At 37.9% G+C, this 15,111-nt stretch overlaps 1 protein-coding gene across 4 annotated transcripts in view; it reads right to left on the bottom strand.

The window, feature by feature from the left end:
• Positions 1–14,791, bottom strand: part of NFKB1 (nuclear factor kappa B subunit 1) — a 123,993-nt gene extending 109,202 nt beyond the window's left edge. For 2 of the 4 annotated variants that reach the window (XM_007999405.3, XM_007999407.3), the window contains exon 1: positions 14,037–14,791. Coding sequence is in view for 2 of the 4 variants with exons in the window: in XM_073017518.1 (XP_072873619.1) it covers positions 4,739–4,755 (17 nt within the window). In the remaining 2 variants the exon portion in view is untranslated. Of the gene's footprint in view, positions 1–4,738; positions 4,877–14,036 lie in introns of those variants that run through there. The other 2 variants (XM_073017518.1, XM_073017519.1) reach the window with 1 other exon arrangement.
• Positions 14,792–15,111: the final 320 nt, after the last annotated feature.

The raw sequence follows: 15,111 nt of genomic DNA, 5'->3' as shown, positions 1-15,111 counted from the left end.
ATATGGGGGAACAATGATAAGCACGATAAGCATGATGTTTCTGATGATCATTAGTCACAGTACAAGCTAGAAGGCAATGTAAAGGCACTTTTACAGTGATAAAAGAAAAAAAAAGATTGGTCCAGAATATTCAGCAAATATACCTTTTAAAAGTAAAGGTGAAATTGACATTTTCAAGTAAACAAGAGCTAAGAGTATTCATCACCAGCAGATCTGCTAAAAGACATGCTAAAAAAACTTCTTCATGCTGAAGGGAAATGATAGAAAGTTGGACCTGTATGAAAGAATAAAAAGCATCAATAATGATAAATATGTGAGTAAGCACAATACTTTGATTTCTTCTATCTTAATTTCCTAAACAGACAATTGACTCTTCACAGCAAAACAAGACAATATATTTTGGAGTTTATAATATATAAAGAAGTAAAATGTATAACAATAATAGCACAGAAGGATAAACAGAAGTATAACACTGTCAAGTTCTCATATTAATTAATTATAGACTCAAAGATGCATATGGTAATAAATAAATACGTTTCTAAAGTGGTAAAGTAACCACTTTAGAAAATAACCAATGAAGGAGATAAAATGGAATTTAAAACACTAAACTTGATTTATTCAAAGGATGGCAGAAAAGGAGAAAAAAAAAAGAATAAAGAACAGATAGTACAAATAGATAATTAATTACCAAGATGAGAGACTTAAACCTAACGTACCAGTAATAATATTACATGGAACTGGAGTAAACTTATCTAGAAGATAGAGATGATCAGATTGTATTTTTAAAAAGCAAGATTCAAGTATATGCTTTTCATAAGAATTGTACTTTAATATTAAAGACACAGATAGTTTAAATGTATGAAGATGGCACACTGGGCTAGTTATATCATGCAAACACTAAATACAAGAAAAGCAGGCTATATTCTAAAATATCAGATAAAGTAGACTTCAAGAGAAGAAATATTACTACGGACAAAGAGGAACATTGCATGTAAGAATCAAAGGGCCAACTCATCAAAGAAAAGCAATGATCTTGTGTATGCACCTATTAACAAAGCTTCAAAATATATGAATCAAAAAGTGGAAGAACTAATGGAAAAAAATGACAAATCCACAATTACAGTTAAGATTTTTAACATTCCTCTCTCAGTAATTGATAAAAGCAAAGCAACAGAACGTCAGGAAATGTCTTAGTCTGTCAGTGCTGCTGTAACAGAATAGCTGAGACTGAGTAATTTATAAACAGCCCAAGTTTATTTCTCACAGTTCTGGAGACAGGAAGTCCAAGATGAAGGCACCAGCATTTGGTGTCTGGTGAGGGATGCATCCCCTGGAGGGGAGGAATGCTGTGTCCGCACATGGCAGTGGGCGGAAAGGCAAGAGGAGACAAATTTCCTCCGGCACGCCCTTTTAAAAGGGCACGTAATCCCATCACTTCTTATAGGCTCTACCTCTTCCTACTATCACATTGGTCATCCTGTTTCAACTCCTGAATTTGGTGGGGACACATTCATACCACAGTAGGAAAGATATAGAAAGCTTAGGAACAAAACTGTCAATCAAAAGAACCTAGTGTATGTCTACAACAACCCCACTGAATGATTTTAGAGTCCACATTATTATTACTATTATTATTATTATTATTATTTGAGACGGAGTCTCGCTCTGTCGCCCAGGCTGCAGTGCAGTGGCACCATCTCGGCTCACTGCAAGCTCTGCCTCCCGGGTTCACGCTATTCTCCTGTCCAAGCCTCCCGAGTAGCTGGGACTACAGGCGCCTGCCACAACGCCTGACTAATTTTTTGTATTTTTTTAGTAGAGACGGGGTTTCACCGTGTTAGCCAGGATGGTCTCGATTTCCTGACCTCGTGATCCGCCCGCCTCGGCCTCCCAAAGTGCTGGGATTACAGGCGTGAGCCACCGCGCCCGGCCCAGAGTCCACATTATTTTTAAGTACACATGGTATATAATTAAGCAAAACTGTTCAACTGGGGGAGAAAAAAGTACTTCTTAGTATCAATAGACTATAGAATATACAACCTCACCCCGCTGAAAGAAGCATCTAAATTCTTGCTGTATCATGTTCACTATAATCATGGGGGACAGGGATTTTCTTAGAGAAGTGATTAGAATGCATTCCAACGTGTTCCATAAAAAACTAATTTTTGCCTATGGTTGTCTTCTTAATCATAGCGGACTGAAATTCATATGATCAAAAGATGTTTTGGGCATTTTAAAATTATATTGTAATTAAGAGTAATTTACATCATACTCTAAGTAAAATTTATTTTTATTAATACTATATTAGGACAAACTCTGCCAAGAATAAACTTGTAGAGCTAGAGAAGTTCTTTAAAGATTACAATAAGTTAGATAAAACCTTAGATGTTATAATTAAAGTCACTCCTGAGATACTGCTGCCTACCATTTCCACATAAAAACTGCTTCAATACCTCTGTTCATGGTGTGAGGTCTTTCATTCAGATGGCATTAAAAAGGGACTTGACATACTGGACTTTGTTCTGACTTTTTGTGTCTACATTTCTAACGCTACAGATTCCTTCTTCCCTAAAAACATAGTATCACAGGATTTTAATTTTGATATGTGTAGCCTCTGCCTTGAGTACCATTTTGGAATATTCGTATTTTCAGACTGAGGAAGAAGTAGACCTCATGCATTATGAATTAAGAGACTAGTAGTCTTTTGTTCAAACATAGAGAAACTGATCTAGCTCTCTTGACTCTGAATATGATTTATTTTAGATTTTTATTCTATTAATCCTCAAAAATCCATAAAAATATGTCCTTTATGTTTTAAAAGAAAAAGAGTCATTATGTGAACCAGCAATGTTTGGTCCTATGAACAGGGGTACAATCACCCTGGAGGCACAAAGGGTTCCCTTGAAGAAATAATCACGGCGAAGGCCTTCTGATTACATATACACAAATATAATAATTTGCATGCCATCAAAATCAGGCTCCATGAAGCCCTTTCTACACTGATCATTCATACAGATAAACTCTTTTAACATACACATGGCTGGGTGTAGTGGCTCACACCTATAATTCCAGCACTTTGGGAGGTCCAGGTGTTTGGGGACAAGCTTTGGCAACATAGGGAGACCCCATCTCTACAAAATTTTAAAAAGTAAAATAAAATTACAGTTTTGCCAGGCATGGTGGTGCATGCCTGTAGTCCTAGCTACTTGGGTGGCTGAGGTGGGAGGATAGCTTGGGACCAGGAGGTCGAGGTTGCAGTGAGCCATGATTGCACCACTGCACTCCAGCTTTTATGACAGAGCAACACCACATCTCAAAACAAACAAACAAACAAAACAAAACAACATACATACAGATGTCAATGTATAAAATGAGTGGGGAGAAATAGGTGAACTCTACTCTTTTTTCTATGTCTGATAACATCAGATGTGAATACTTCTTTCTCCCATGTCTCTTTGTCAGTGACCCTGGCTACTTGGTATTAAGCAACATATTTACTTTTAAATTCATAATAAGTAAATGAGAATGTAATCAGTTTTATATTTTTTTACTAACAACTTAGGAAAAACAGTATTTTGTTTAGTGAGGAATATCTGGAATGAACTGACCTTAGGGCACACCTGACACAGCAGAGTTCCCACTGGTGTGAAACTCATTATTAGCACCTTGGAATAATGAATTCATTCAGTCAATGCTTCACTGTCTATGTGGATATATATGAGTCATAGAATTGACATACACATAATCCAAAAGTTGTTCGTGAAATCTTTTAAATGACAGTGGAGGGAAGGGGTCCTAACTAAGAAAGGACAGATAGGATGCTTTTGCAGTGCTGCCAGTGTACTATTTCTTGACCACCAACTAGGTTAAACGTGTTCACCTTGAGATAAATCTCTAAAATTGCAGCATTAATATTTGTGTACTTTTTTAGCTATGGGATTCTTCAACTTAAAAAAGGCTAATGTAAAAAGAAAGTTTCTTTTTCTATTTTTTTTTTCTTTTTTTGAGACAGAGTCTTGCTCTGTTGCCGAGACTGGACTGCGGTGGCACAACTGCCACTCACTGAGGCCTCAACCTCCCAGGCTCAAGTGATGCTCCTACCTCCTACCTCGGCCTCTTGAAGAGCTGGGACCACAGTCATGTGCCACATTGCCCAGCTAATTTTTAATTTTTTTTGTAGAGACCGGGGTCTTGCTATTTTGTCAATGCTGGTCTCATACTCCTGGGTTTAGGCAATCCTCCCTTCTTGGCCTACTGAAGTACTGGGATTACAGGTGTGAGTCACTATGCCCAGCAAGAAAATTTTAAAAACTGAAAAGACTACATGATTTAAGCTCCATGAATTTCTGGATTTCTGTCTTGTTTGGCACTGTATGCCTTGTCTTTAGAACTGTGTCTGGCACAAAGAAAGGACTCAACATATATTCAAATGAATCACTATTAAAGAAATAAAACCCTACTTATGTTAATCAGCTTGATTTAATAATTTCACAATGCATATGTATACCAAAACGTCATCTTGTATACCATAAACATATATAATTTCTGTCAACTGTACTATGCTAAAGCTGGAGGTCAAAAAAAGGAAGGAAAAAATAATAAAAACAACAAAATCATACTATGCGAAGATGGAAGAGCTTCTATAAACAAGCAATGCTTCCACTACCCCACCCCTCCTCATCTCCAATCCTGCTTTTCAAAGGCTGACTTTTTAACACTCTTTTTCTTTTTGGTTTACCTGGTGGTTCTTTTCATATCTCCAAGATACGCTTCTGTCTTTCTTCTTGATGTAGGACGTTGTGTTCCTTCTAGGAAGGAACAGAGGAGGATTCATCTCATACTACCACCACCTCCCCTTCTTCTCCCTCCAAATATAGTTATAATTAGTGAGACCTTGAATCAATCCAGCATTTAAATATTAAACTTTATATTCAATTTTTGTCTCAAGCTTTCCATAAATTTCTTTGGAGAAATATGAATGTGAGAGACTGGTTAATAATGAAAAAATGCAACACCAGAAACATCTGGATTTGAAAAAGAAGCTATACTGAGACTAAAAATTGTAACTCATTATCCAAAAAATGGGCAGTTCCTCATATTATCATATTGATAATCAAGAATTGGCTTGGTACTTACTCACATGCATTTTTCTTAAGTTGACCTATCTCAATATGGCAAGAAAATCTGAAGTCTTCCAATTAATACAATTATATCAAAGAAACACATAGTTTTAGAGAGAGATGCTCATTTGGTCGAACCTCTTTTTTTACAGAACAAAAATAAGACTCAGAGAAGTTAATTAACGTGCTCTAAGCCACACAGTTAATTGGCAGCACTGTCTCTTGATATCTTGTTCAGTATTTACTTATTCAGCAAACATACTAGGTGCTGTGCAAATAAAAAGTAAATAAGATGAACTCCTTGCCCTTAAGATGTTTCTTTTCTAGGACCCACAGGAATTCAGAACACAGAATGGGGCCACATAACTCTTTATGGAGAGGAGAGGGAGAAAACAGAAAGGCAAGTGAGAGAAATGGTGATGCTCAAACCAGGCCTAAGGGTTTAGTAGTTAGCAGGATGGCTAGGAAAGAAAGGGCACTTCTCATACAGGGAGGGCATAAGCAAAGGTATTCAAAGTCAGAAACTGTGAGTAGGAAACTGAAGCTTGGTGTGGAGGATTTGAGATTAGGGGATGGTTGGGGAACAGCAGAGGGAGTAAGGGGGTGAGGTATGTGGGTATCAGCATGTGAAGACAACTGGGATTCACTGCAGAGATATGATCCAATTTACACTTAAGAAAGCTGACCATTATGCGAAATGAAGGATGGGTCAGAAGCAGGAGACGATGCAAAAATAAAATCTAGAAATTCAATGAGGAAGGGATGGATTCTGGAGATGAGGAGGCTGACTTGATAGAACTTGGTGACTGACTGAAGAAGAAAGCTGAATGTGTAAGGGCGGCTTCTAGATTTCTGGCATGGGAAATCTACTGAATGGACCCTAACAAGCTAACAACTGCATTCCCTAATGTGCTGGGGATACCAATCTGTCCAGAGGGGTGGGGATCAGGGATGATGAGAAATTTAATACTGGCATATAGATGTGAAGATACTTAAGTGCCTCATCAATGAAATGATTTCTGTGGCTTGCCTTGAATGACTGGACTCCTACAGTTCAACAGATATTTAGTAAACATAGGACAATTACTCCAAAAGTCATCTATTTCAACACAGGATTGAACTGCCTCTCTAAGCAACTTGGACTGACTCCTATTTGGCTATTATAGGAGACTTTCTAAGAGAAATGGGATACTTCCCCGCCCATCATAAAAAGAATTGTAACTGCAGGGTAAAAGATTATGTAATGGTTTAAAATAGGGAATATTTTTAAAGTTTCTAAGGATTGCTTGTTAAATTTGGTTAAATGTCTTAAATGGGAAATCAAGTAAATATATAAAGAGATACCATAAATATATTACGTCAAATTAATGCTATGATACGGTATGAGAGCGAGTAAATGCATTTGACTATTGTTGGACTACCATGCTTTTGATTTTAATTTCCCAGGTACTTGTATTTGCTTGATTGCAACTGACTTCTGAAGTGTTTTTTCATAATGTGGTGAAAATGTCCATTCTTATCAGTTTAGCAAAAACGTGATAATCCATTATGAAACGTCTGGTAAAAGGTTCTATCCAAGGGCAACCTCTCTTACTCCTTTCATTATGACCCCACATTAGATGAGATATACAATTTATCTCATTGTGTATCTCAACCATGAGATATATGATTTGTACTTTTATTTATAATTCTCATTCACTTTCTAGATTATTCTACCTTCACATTCAAGTCAATAACAAAGTTTAAGTCTTAATTTTTATAGAGGACTCTTCCCCCTAAATCTTTATGCTTTCATTATCCTTTGCTTTGACCAATCTTTCAAAAGAATCTTAGGTTTAAAATCACATACACATATACAAATGATACTTGACTTATATACCTTATCATGTATTAGCAGTATAATAAATGAATGCATTAAATGAATAGGGTAGAGAAATGGCTATATTTTTGGTTCACTTTAAGCCATCTCCTCTGAAAATTAGTTCCCCAGGTCTTCTGATTGGTTTGAAATTAGCAGTATGAACACATTAAAATATTTTTTCCTATTTCCTAGATTATATATTCAGTTTTCAGTTTTGATTTTATATAAATCAATTGCTGATTTAAGTACTTTCCTGACTATGCAACTGAGCAAAAAATTAAGTTTAATTTCATTTTAATTCTTAACTTCTTAACATTGCTTTCTACTTCTAATTTCCTCTACATAAATAGTCACCTATACATGCTTCTTCCATCATTCCACATCATCATCATTTTAATTTTATAAATCATGAAGGTTCTTGTATTATAAGTAGATACTATAAATTGTAAGGTATTCTCCTCTGGCCTCATTACCAAGTCCATATCCCATTTAAAAGAGAAAGACACTGAAGGTTATAAATCAAGTCTTAACAGTCAAACACCAATACATGGTTAAATCCTACAAAATAAGCCTATACTTAAGAACTGGTAGACAAAGGGGTTCTTCAAATATCAATAAAACATGAGTTGGGAATTTGTGTTAAAACATCCAAAAATAGTTATTTTCTCATTCCTAAAATTCTTGTCATGGAAGACAAGACATATTTTCTAAGACAATTAAGTAATTTATTTTCACTATTTAAATGAACTGCAGGCTTGGGCTTAGAACCAATAAATAGGTTGATTAGGGAGTCTGTCATCACTTTTATGTTTTCTTTTTTATATACTTGTTATATGGTAGAATTGATGTCTGGGATAAAGAGGGATAGGTGTGCCCTAACACTGAAATATGGTATAGTATTTTCAGTCCAAATGATATGATACATAATAAAAATAATAATTTTTTGAAATAACTGCTGTTTTAAAGAAACAAAATTCATAAAAACAAATTGCTTTTTAAAATGGGACATTGTAGAGGTATGTTCAACTTTATGCAGGTCTTATACTTTCTTTAGTTCAAGTTAGTGAAAAGTAAATCCTAGAAATATTAGTGAGCCTCATTTATCAAAAAGGTTCATCTTGGCCAAGCTAGGTGGCTCACTCCTGTAATCCCGGCACTTTGGGAGGCCAAGGCGGGTGGATCACTTGAGGTCAGGAATTAGAGACCAGCCTGGCCAACAGAGCAAAATTCCGTCTCTACTGAAAAAAAAAATTAAAGCTAAAACTAAAAAAAAAAAGGTCATCTCAAACAAAAATCTAATAGCTTTATTTTCCAATATGAAACGTACGAATTGTCCATACATTTCTACTAGTAGAGTAAGGATTATGACAAAGTTAGAGCCTTGTTTGTTTTGTTTATGCTTCTCTTTGTGCCCAGAAGCTGCAGACTGAACTCGTAAGGGAACACAGAAAAATTTACTTTTTTCTGGAGGCCATCTCATGGGGAAGTCACAGGCAGAGTGCTTGGATTATTTTATTATTTTAACAAACACTGCCACTATTAATCTTCAGAGTACTTTTCAATAATGACGGCTTTACAGTGCAATTGTTATATATGTTAACATTTAATTTCTTCCTCAGCTTGCTGGCAACAACAAAAAATATTATATATACAAATTTGTAACTAATATAATTATATTTAAGTTGTAACTAATATAATTATATTTAATATATATTAGTTACAAATACATATTTATACATATGTATCATATTTAATATACATATTAGTTACATATATGTATATATATATAACCTTTTTGGTTGTTGCCATATCTATATATGTAACCAATATATATCAGTATATTTAATATACACATTAGTTACATATATACATGTAACTAACTTTTAAATTAATTTTTAAACTTGAATGTTTGTTGTGAGTGATGTGAGGGGAGATCAGGGTCAGATCCAGAACTAAGTGGCAGCAAAGCAGACTGAACTGAAGTGAGCAGCACTCAATAAAATGGTTATTTTCCCACAGGACTGCCTTAGGGCTCCCGGGGGCACAATGACACTAGGACAGGGAGTATTGGCATTTTGCTCTTTTCTAGTCTAAATGGTATATTTCATTCAAAAAATTGTGCCCACAAAAAATAAATGGTTCAATTCAGAAATTCAAGGCCAACTTTTAAAAAATGCTACAACTGAAAAATAATGAACAAACTCTGCCAGGATGAGGCCCCAGCTTCTACAGTGTTGCAAAAATCATTAAAGTATGAAAGTGGAAAGTACAGTAAACCCTGCAAACTGGCTGCTTGTTCCTGAGGTTTGCCATGTAGTAACTTTTAACATTCACAGATTTATGGGTGATAGGTGTTTAATTCCAAAGGTAACAACAAAATAACATATTTTGTTTTAACGTTTTAGTTGATTAATTTAGATAAGCGTTAACAATTCTTAGGCTACCAAACAGTGCTTGTGGCATTGTTTCTTTTTTGGAGGTATTAGTATTTGACATTTCAGTTTCAATGGAGTATACAGAAATTCTAATTTCACCAAAAAGTTACATTTTTCAATTTTACAAGCACCTTTTATAATTCCAATTACTTTATTATCTTGCTCTGGTGCCTCTAAAACTTTGAAACGAAAAGGCATTTTTCTTTCTAGTTTATAAATGCCTCTTTCAGAATGAAATGTTCCCCTTTTGGAAGGCGCCAGGTACTTTTTAATAAATTATTTGTTCTAGTAAACTTCAAGTGGTCTTTAGATAAGATTTCCATAATATCTAGGACTCAAGGACTATTTTGGGTTCATTTCTTTCCAGAAGGCAAAGCAAAATAATGTAATTTTTGTTCCTTATAGAAGATGGCTGTCCATTTAAAAAAACAAAATAATTTTGCAACAACTTCATGTCCCTCATTCATTAAACAGTTACTGATTGCTTACCATGTAGCAACAAGTACAACGTTAAGCATCAGCTATTTCTCTTGTCAGTATTGATTAGATATTGTTTCTTTTTAGTTGAACTAGAGAATTTGATTCTCTCAAACAGCTTTTCCTTTCTTTTTATTTCATTTTTTAAATAATTTTGGCTATTTTAAAGAATAAGCCATATAGAATATATAAATTCTTTTTTAAAGCTTAAGCAGTCAAAATTTTTCACAGTTTAAACGAATAGGATCCATAGATGAACTCAAATCTGTTGATATCTACTGAAGGCATGGGTCAAAAGAAAAGCTATTTTAGGGTTTCTGGATTAATGGTGAAAGATGAATGAAAAATAATAAGGCAATTTGTAATGGATTATTAAACCAAATATATCATTATTCTAATTTCAAAAACAGGCAATAAATTAATTATTTCTTTGTTAATTTGTTAATTAATTTATTTGTTTATTCAAAAATAGGCAATAAATTAAAGCAGTTGTATTATTGACAATTAAATCTGTATTAGTTACTACAGAAAATATGAGAGAATAAAAATTGTTTTCTTTTTAAAATGTAAAATGCACTATTTTTATTAGTAGTACTCAAAATTAAACAAATATTTTCATCCATAATCTATCTTCTGAGATTTCGATAATCTTTAACAAATTGCATCTTATGTGACTCTTATTTTGTACAGAACTGTCAGGCTTTAAATTATTTGAGGTGAAGCAATGCAATTTGCACAACTTATTTTCTAAACTGTTGGCTGATCTTCAAGGCCAGGTCAACAACCTCCGGAAATGTAAAAGATAGTATATTAATTTGCACCCAGGAACAACCTCTAATACAGCAGAGACCAAAAGTATGAAGCAATTTCATCATCATTAAAAGAATGTTAACTACTTTTTTCTCTTTTTTTCTTCTAAAAGTGAGGCACTGGATACTAATTAATGAAATATTACAAAGATAAAAGGCTTGGTTATGTTACCAGAACTATTAACTGTACCAAATTATGTGGTTTCAAATATTAATCTTTTTTGATTAAAAAAAAATTCACAGTCAAGGAGCCAAATTGACTTGCAGGACTATGCCAAAATGTTCAAACCTTTCTCCCTGAGGCTGAGTACCTTCAGTTCTTCCAAACTCTCTGTCTCCAAAGTAGTGACAGAATTCAAACAGATATCATATGCTCTTGATGGTTTATTGCTCACCTCTAAGAACACTGCAAGTGAGTTCAATATTCATGGGAAGTGCAAGAGTGCAAATGAGAACTAATTCCCAAAAAGCAGAGTAAATTGCTCCAGTATGGTCTACTGGTTACCAAGACGTAGTCATCAATTAACGCTGATTAGACACAAATGTAGATGTAGGAGTAGCATATCTTAACATATTCTCTGGCACTAACTTCTATTTTGCCTTCTCCTTCTCTTCTAATATAACAATCCCACTACTGTAGACAATTCACATTGTAAACAGAAAACCAAGAGACCAACCGAATAAAACAAACTTCCTACTAAAAGTAAAAAAGTTAATGAGAAATTTTGCATAGCCATTCATTCATAGACATCCATTCCTGTTAATGTGATTTCTGATCAATCTGTGGACTAGAAGCGCATAATCTGAGTATTTACTCTACTGGTTATACAACAGTACTGTGCATTTCCAGATACACTTCCTACTGCAGTCAATTCTATGCTCAGAAGAGCACATCTATTAAGACCTGAAGATGAAAAAGATGACATTTTTGAGTACTTCATGAAAAATCCATACAGCAACTCAGACACAATTATTTTATTGCTTGAAAATATCGACTACTTTTCTTACTTCTCCCAAGTCCAAACCAATTGAAGGTTATGAAGTAACCACTTCCCCCCAGAAGCCAGAACTTTCACCTCTTCTGAAGAGAGAAATACCTCTCATAAATTAGGTAAAAATAAGGTCTTGCTGATGGAATGATAGTCCAACATTCATGTAGCTGCCAATTCCCTATCTAGACCTCGTATCTACCACAATGAGCAATCCCTGAAAGTCAAGGTAGTAACTTACTTAATCAATTATCTGCAAGTCTAAAAGTGTAGCTAAAACAACCTACAGAAATAATTAGTTTCTCAGACTACTTCAATTTGTTTCCAGGAACAGTAACAACAGAAATGTAAGGAATATGATCACTAAATCTAAAATTCTTCCTATTTCAAGATTAATTGTGCTTTAATCAACTCAGTCATCACAGATCTTGTTTAAGAGGTAGAGTAAAAAGGAAGTGCAAAGATCAAAGCAATGCTTACAAAAGGGAAGGACTATTTTTGTATGTATACCCCAGTATTTACTATCTGGGTTTGAAAAACAGGGGCATTTACTCAGCACAAGTGAGTGCGAATGACGAACGTAAGAATGAAATTTCAGAAAAAAAGATAAAAGATTTTCAAATCACCACCAACCCCTAAAACGATTATACTATTTTCTTTAAAAAGTGTCAAAGAGTTTAGAAGTGGTTTGCTTTTCACTGCAAGCAGCTTTTCGGTTCCAGTATTAAACGTACATAAAACGTGTGTTCCTTTGTGTTCAAGTTTGTCCAGTAGGTTGCAGCCCAGGAAGACATTTTATCTAAACAAGCAGGGGAGGGCATTTAGGAATTGCAGGTGTATCAATATGGATGAATAATCTCAGATTCCAAGTCTCCATTCATCGTATATGTTCTTTTCATTTCAGCAATTCAATTAAATCATGAACGTAAAATTCTACAGGAAATAAATCTTTTCATTTCCTGTCTTCCCAAATTTATAAACTCAAAAAAGTACACTGCTTCAAATTTAAATACATACATTTAAATACATAAGTCCCATAGTGCCTCAAGCAGCAAAAGGATTCATCTCTAGAAAGCACAATATTACAATCAGAAAAACAACATACTTCAATTTTAAGTTTCCCTTTTAAAGTTTTAACAAACACAAATGCAGTTTAAACTGCTTGACAATACTCAGTTGTGGGATTCTGCTAGAAGAAAATTATTGAACATCTTGACCCTAACCTTTAGTATTTACTAAAGATCACTAGTGTGTAGAATATTTTGATGCCAGAGTTATTAAATGTTTTAGTAATACCATAAGCATTTTTTTCAGATTATAAGCTTTATAACAAAATCTTTGAGTTAAATATGGTTATTTCATAAACTGTAATGCTGAAAACCTGTACTTAACAAAGTCCATGAAAATGTCTCCAATCTTGATAATTAAATCCTGTATCATTAAGTCCCATTTCGGTTTCAGGACAGACCAGTAAGTCAGGGCAAACATTCCCTGGTGTCTGTTTTTAAGGACCACAGAAAAACTTACATTTAGGATAGGCTTTGTTTTCACATTATTTTTGTTTCAGAAGTCATGCATAATGCATGGTGGCACTGTCCAAGAATTTTACATAATCAAGTCTAAAAAGTGCTCTAAGTATCCAACTAGGTAATTTATTTTCTCTCTCAAATGCCAGGCCCCAGAGGATCAGAATCAAGTCCTATAGCAGGTGACTATATCGTGTGTGTGTGTGTGTGTGTGTGTGTGTGTGTGTGTGTACGGAGGGTTGGGGGGAGGGAGAGAAAAAGAGACAGAGAGAGGGCCAGGCTTCTTTTAGAAGTAGGAGAGGGATGAATAGACTCTCCTATTCAATTCTGGGGAGCTGGAGAGGGCTTTCCCTGCCAAGAGGACTGACAAGCACTTCTTCTTTCATTTCATGCAACGCCCTTAGGTGAAATCTGGTTCTGCACTGCACCAACCACCTTCCCTCTCTCCTCCGCGCCGCAGCGCACCTCAACCTTCTCACTATCCCCCAGCTGGGGCTGGGGTTGGGAGATTTTAAAAGTTTGTAAGAGTTCCCCTCCGATTCGCGTTCCCACCCCGCGGAGGGACGTGAAGAGAAATGAGCGCCGGGCAGCCACGGCCCTTCGGCCGACTAGCCCCTGCGAGGTCCGGATGTGCCTTACCCCGCTGTCGCCAATCCCATGTGCCTCTCACTACTGTCAACCTCCTCCCACGGTCTAGCCCAGCGGTTAGCGCAGGAATGAGGAAGTCCGAGTGGGGCTGGAGGGGGTGCGGAGAGCTGGGTGGCGGGACTCGAGCCACGCGTCCCCTGCCGGGCCCCCACTCGCCCGAGTTTGGCTTACCCTGGTGGCGAGTCCGCGTTCGGCCTCCTGGCGCGGGTCTCTCCCTCCTGGGCGGCGCGGGCCTGCGGGCTGGAGAGGGAAGAGGCGGTGGCCGGCCGGAGCCCGAGCGGGCCCGGGTGCGGGTCGGGGCGAGCGGTAGCGCGGCGGGGCCGGGCCAGGCCAGTCAGCGCCGCGCCATGTCCGCAGCGCGGGCGGAGGGAAGCGCAGGGCGCGCGGTGGCCGGGCGGCGGCGCCGCCTTACTGGCCGGGCGGCTGCGGCCTCGGCGGCGCTGGGCTCCGGGAGCGGGGCCGGCGGCTGCGTGCAGGCCGAGGGCGGCGGCGGCTGGCGGCCCGACCGACGGGAAGGGCAGGGGAAGCTGTCAGCGCGTCGCCGGGCCGCTCCGGTGGCGAAACCTCCTCTTCCTGCCCCGGCTCGCTGGTGCACTTCTCTCTCTTTCTCTCTCGCTCACTCTCTCACTTCCTGGCTGGAAATTCCCACTGACGTCGAGAGAGCATACAGACAGACGGACACACGCGCGCACGCAGCGGGGGCGGGAGGTGGGGTCGCTGCCGGGGGTGGGGGAAGCCCGCACTTTTGGGGGCCGTGCGCCCCCGGCCCGGCCTCGTTGCTCGGTTGGGCTCCCGCCCCTCGGGGCCGCTTCGGGGCGCCGGGCGAGGGGCGCGCGTTAGGCGGCCTGGACGCCGGGATCCCCGGCGTGATTCTGGCTTCCTAGCCGGGCGCTCCCAAATCCCGAGGGCTGGAGCCGGTAGGGACGCCCCCAGGAAGCGCCAGCCGGGCCCAATGGTCCGGGAACACAGGCGGCGCGGAGGCGGCGGCGGTGCCGCTGATGGAGTCATACGGTCCATAGCCCCTAAGGGCAGGCCCGAGCAGCTGGAGGGTCGGCATGGATCCAAGCATGCCAGATATAAAAATAAAGCTCATCTGTATATTCCATTTAAATGTGTCTCAGTTACATTCAGATCTCTTCACAGATTAAACTAGAATTTCGTTATCATAACCGACTTGTGTCCAGTAAAGTATAACCCTCTACTGTTTTTTGGTGCGGTCTTAAATATCCTCGTTATAGGGCAGTTA

Source organism: Chlorocebus sabaeus, chromosome 7, assembly GCF_047675955.1.
Source record: "Chlorocebus sabaeus isolate Y175 chromosome 7, mChlSab1.0.hap1, whole genome shotgun sequence".
Lineage (NCBI taxonomy): Eukaryota > Metazoa > Chordata > Mammalia > Primates > Cercopithecidae > Chlorocebus > Chlorocebus sabaeus.
This window is presented reverse-complemented; position numbering and strand designations above follow the sequence as displayed.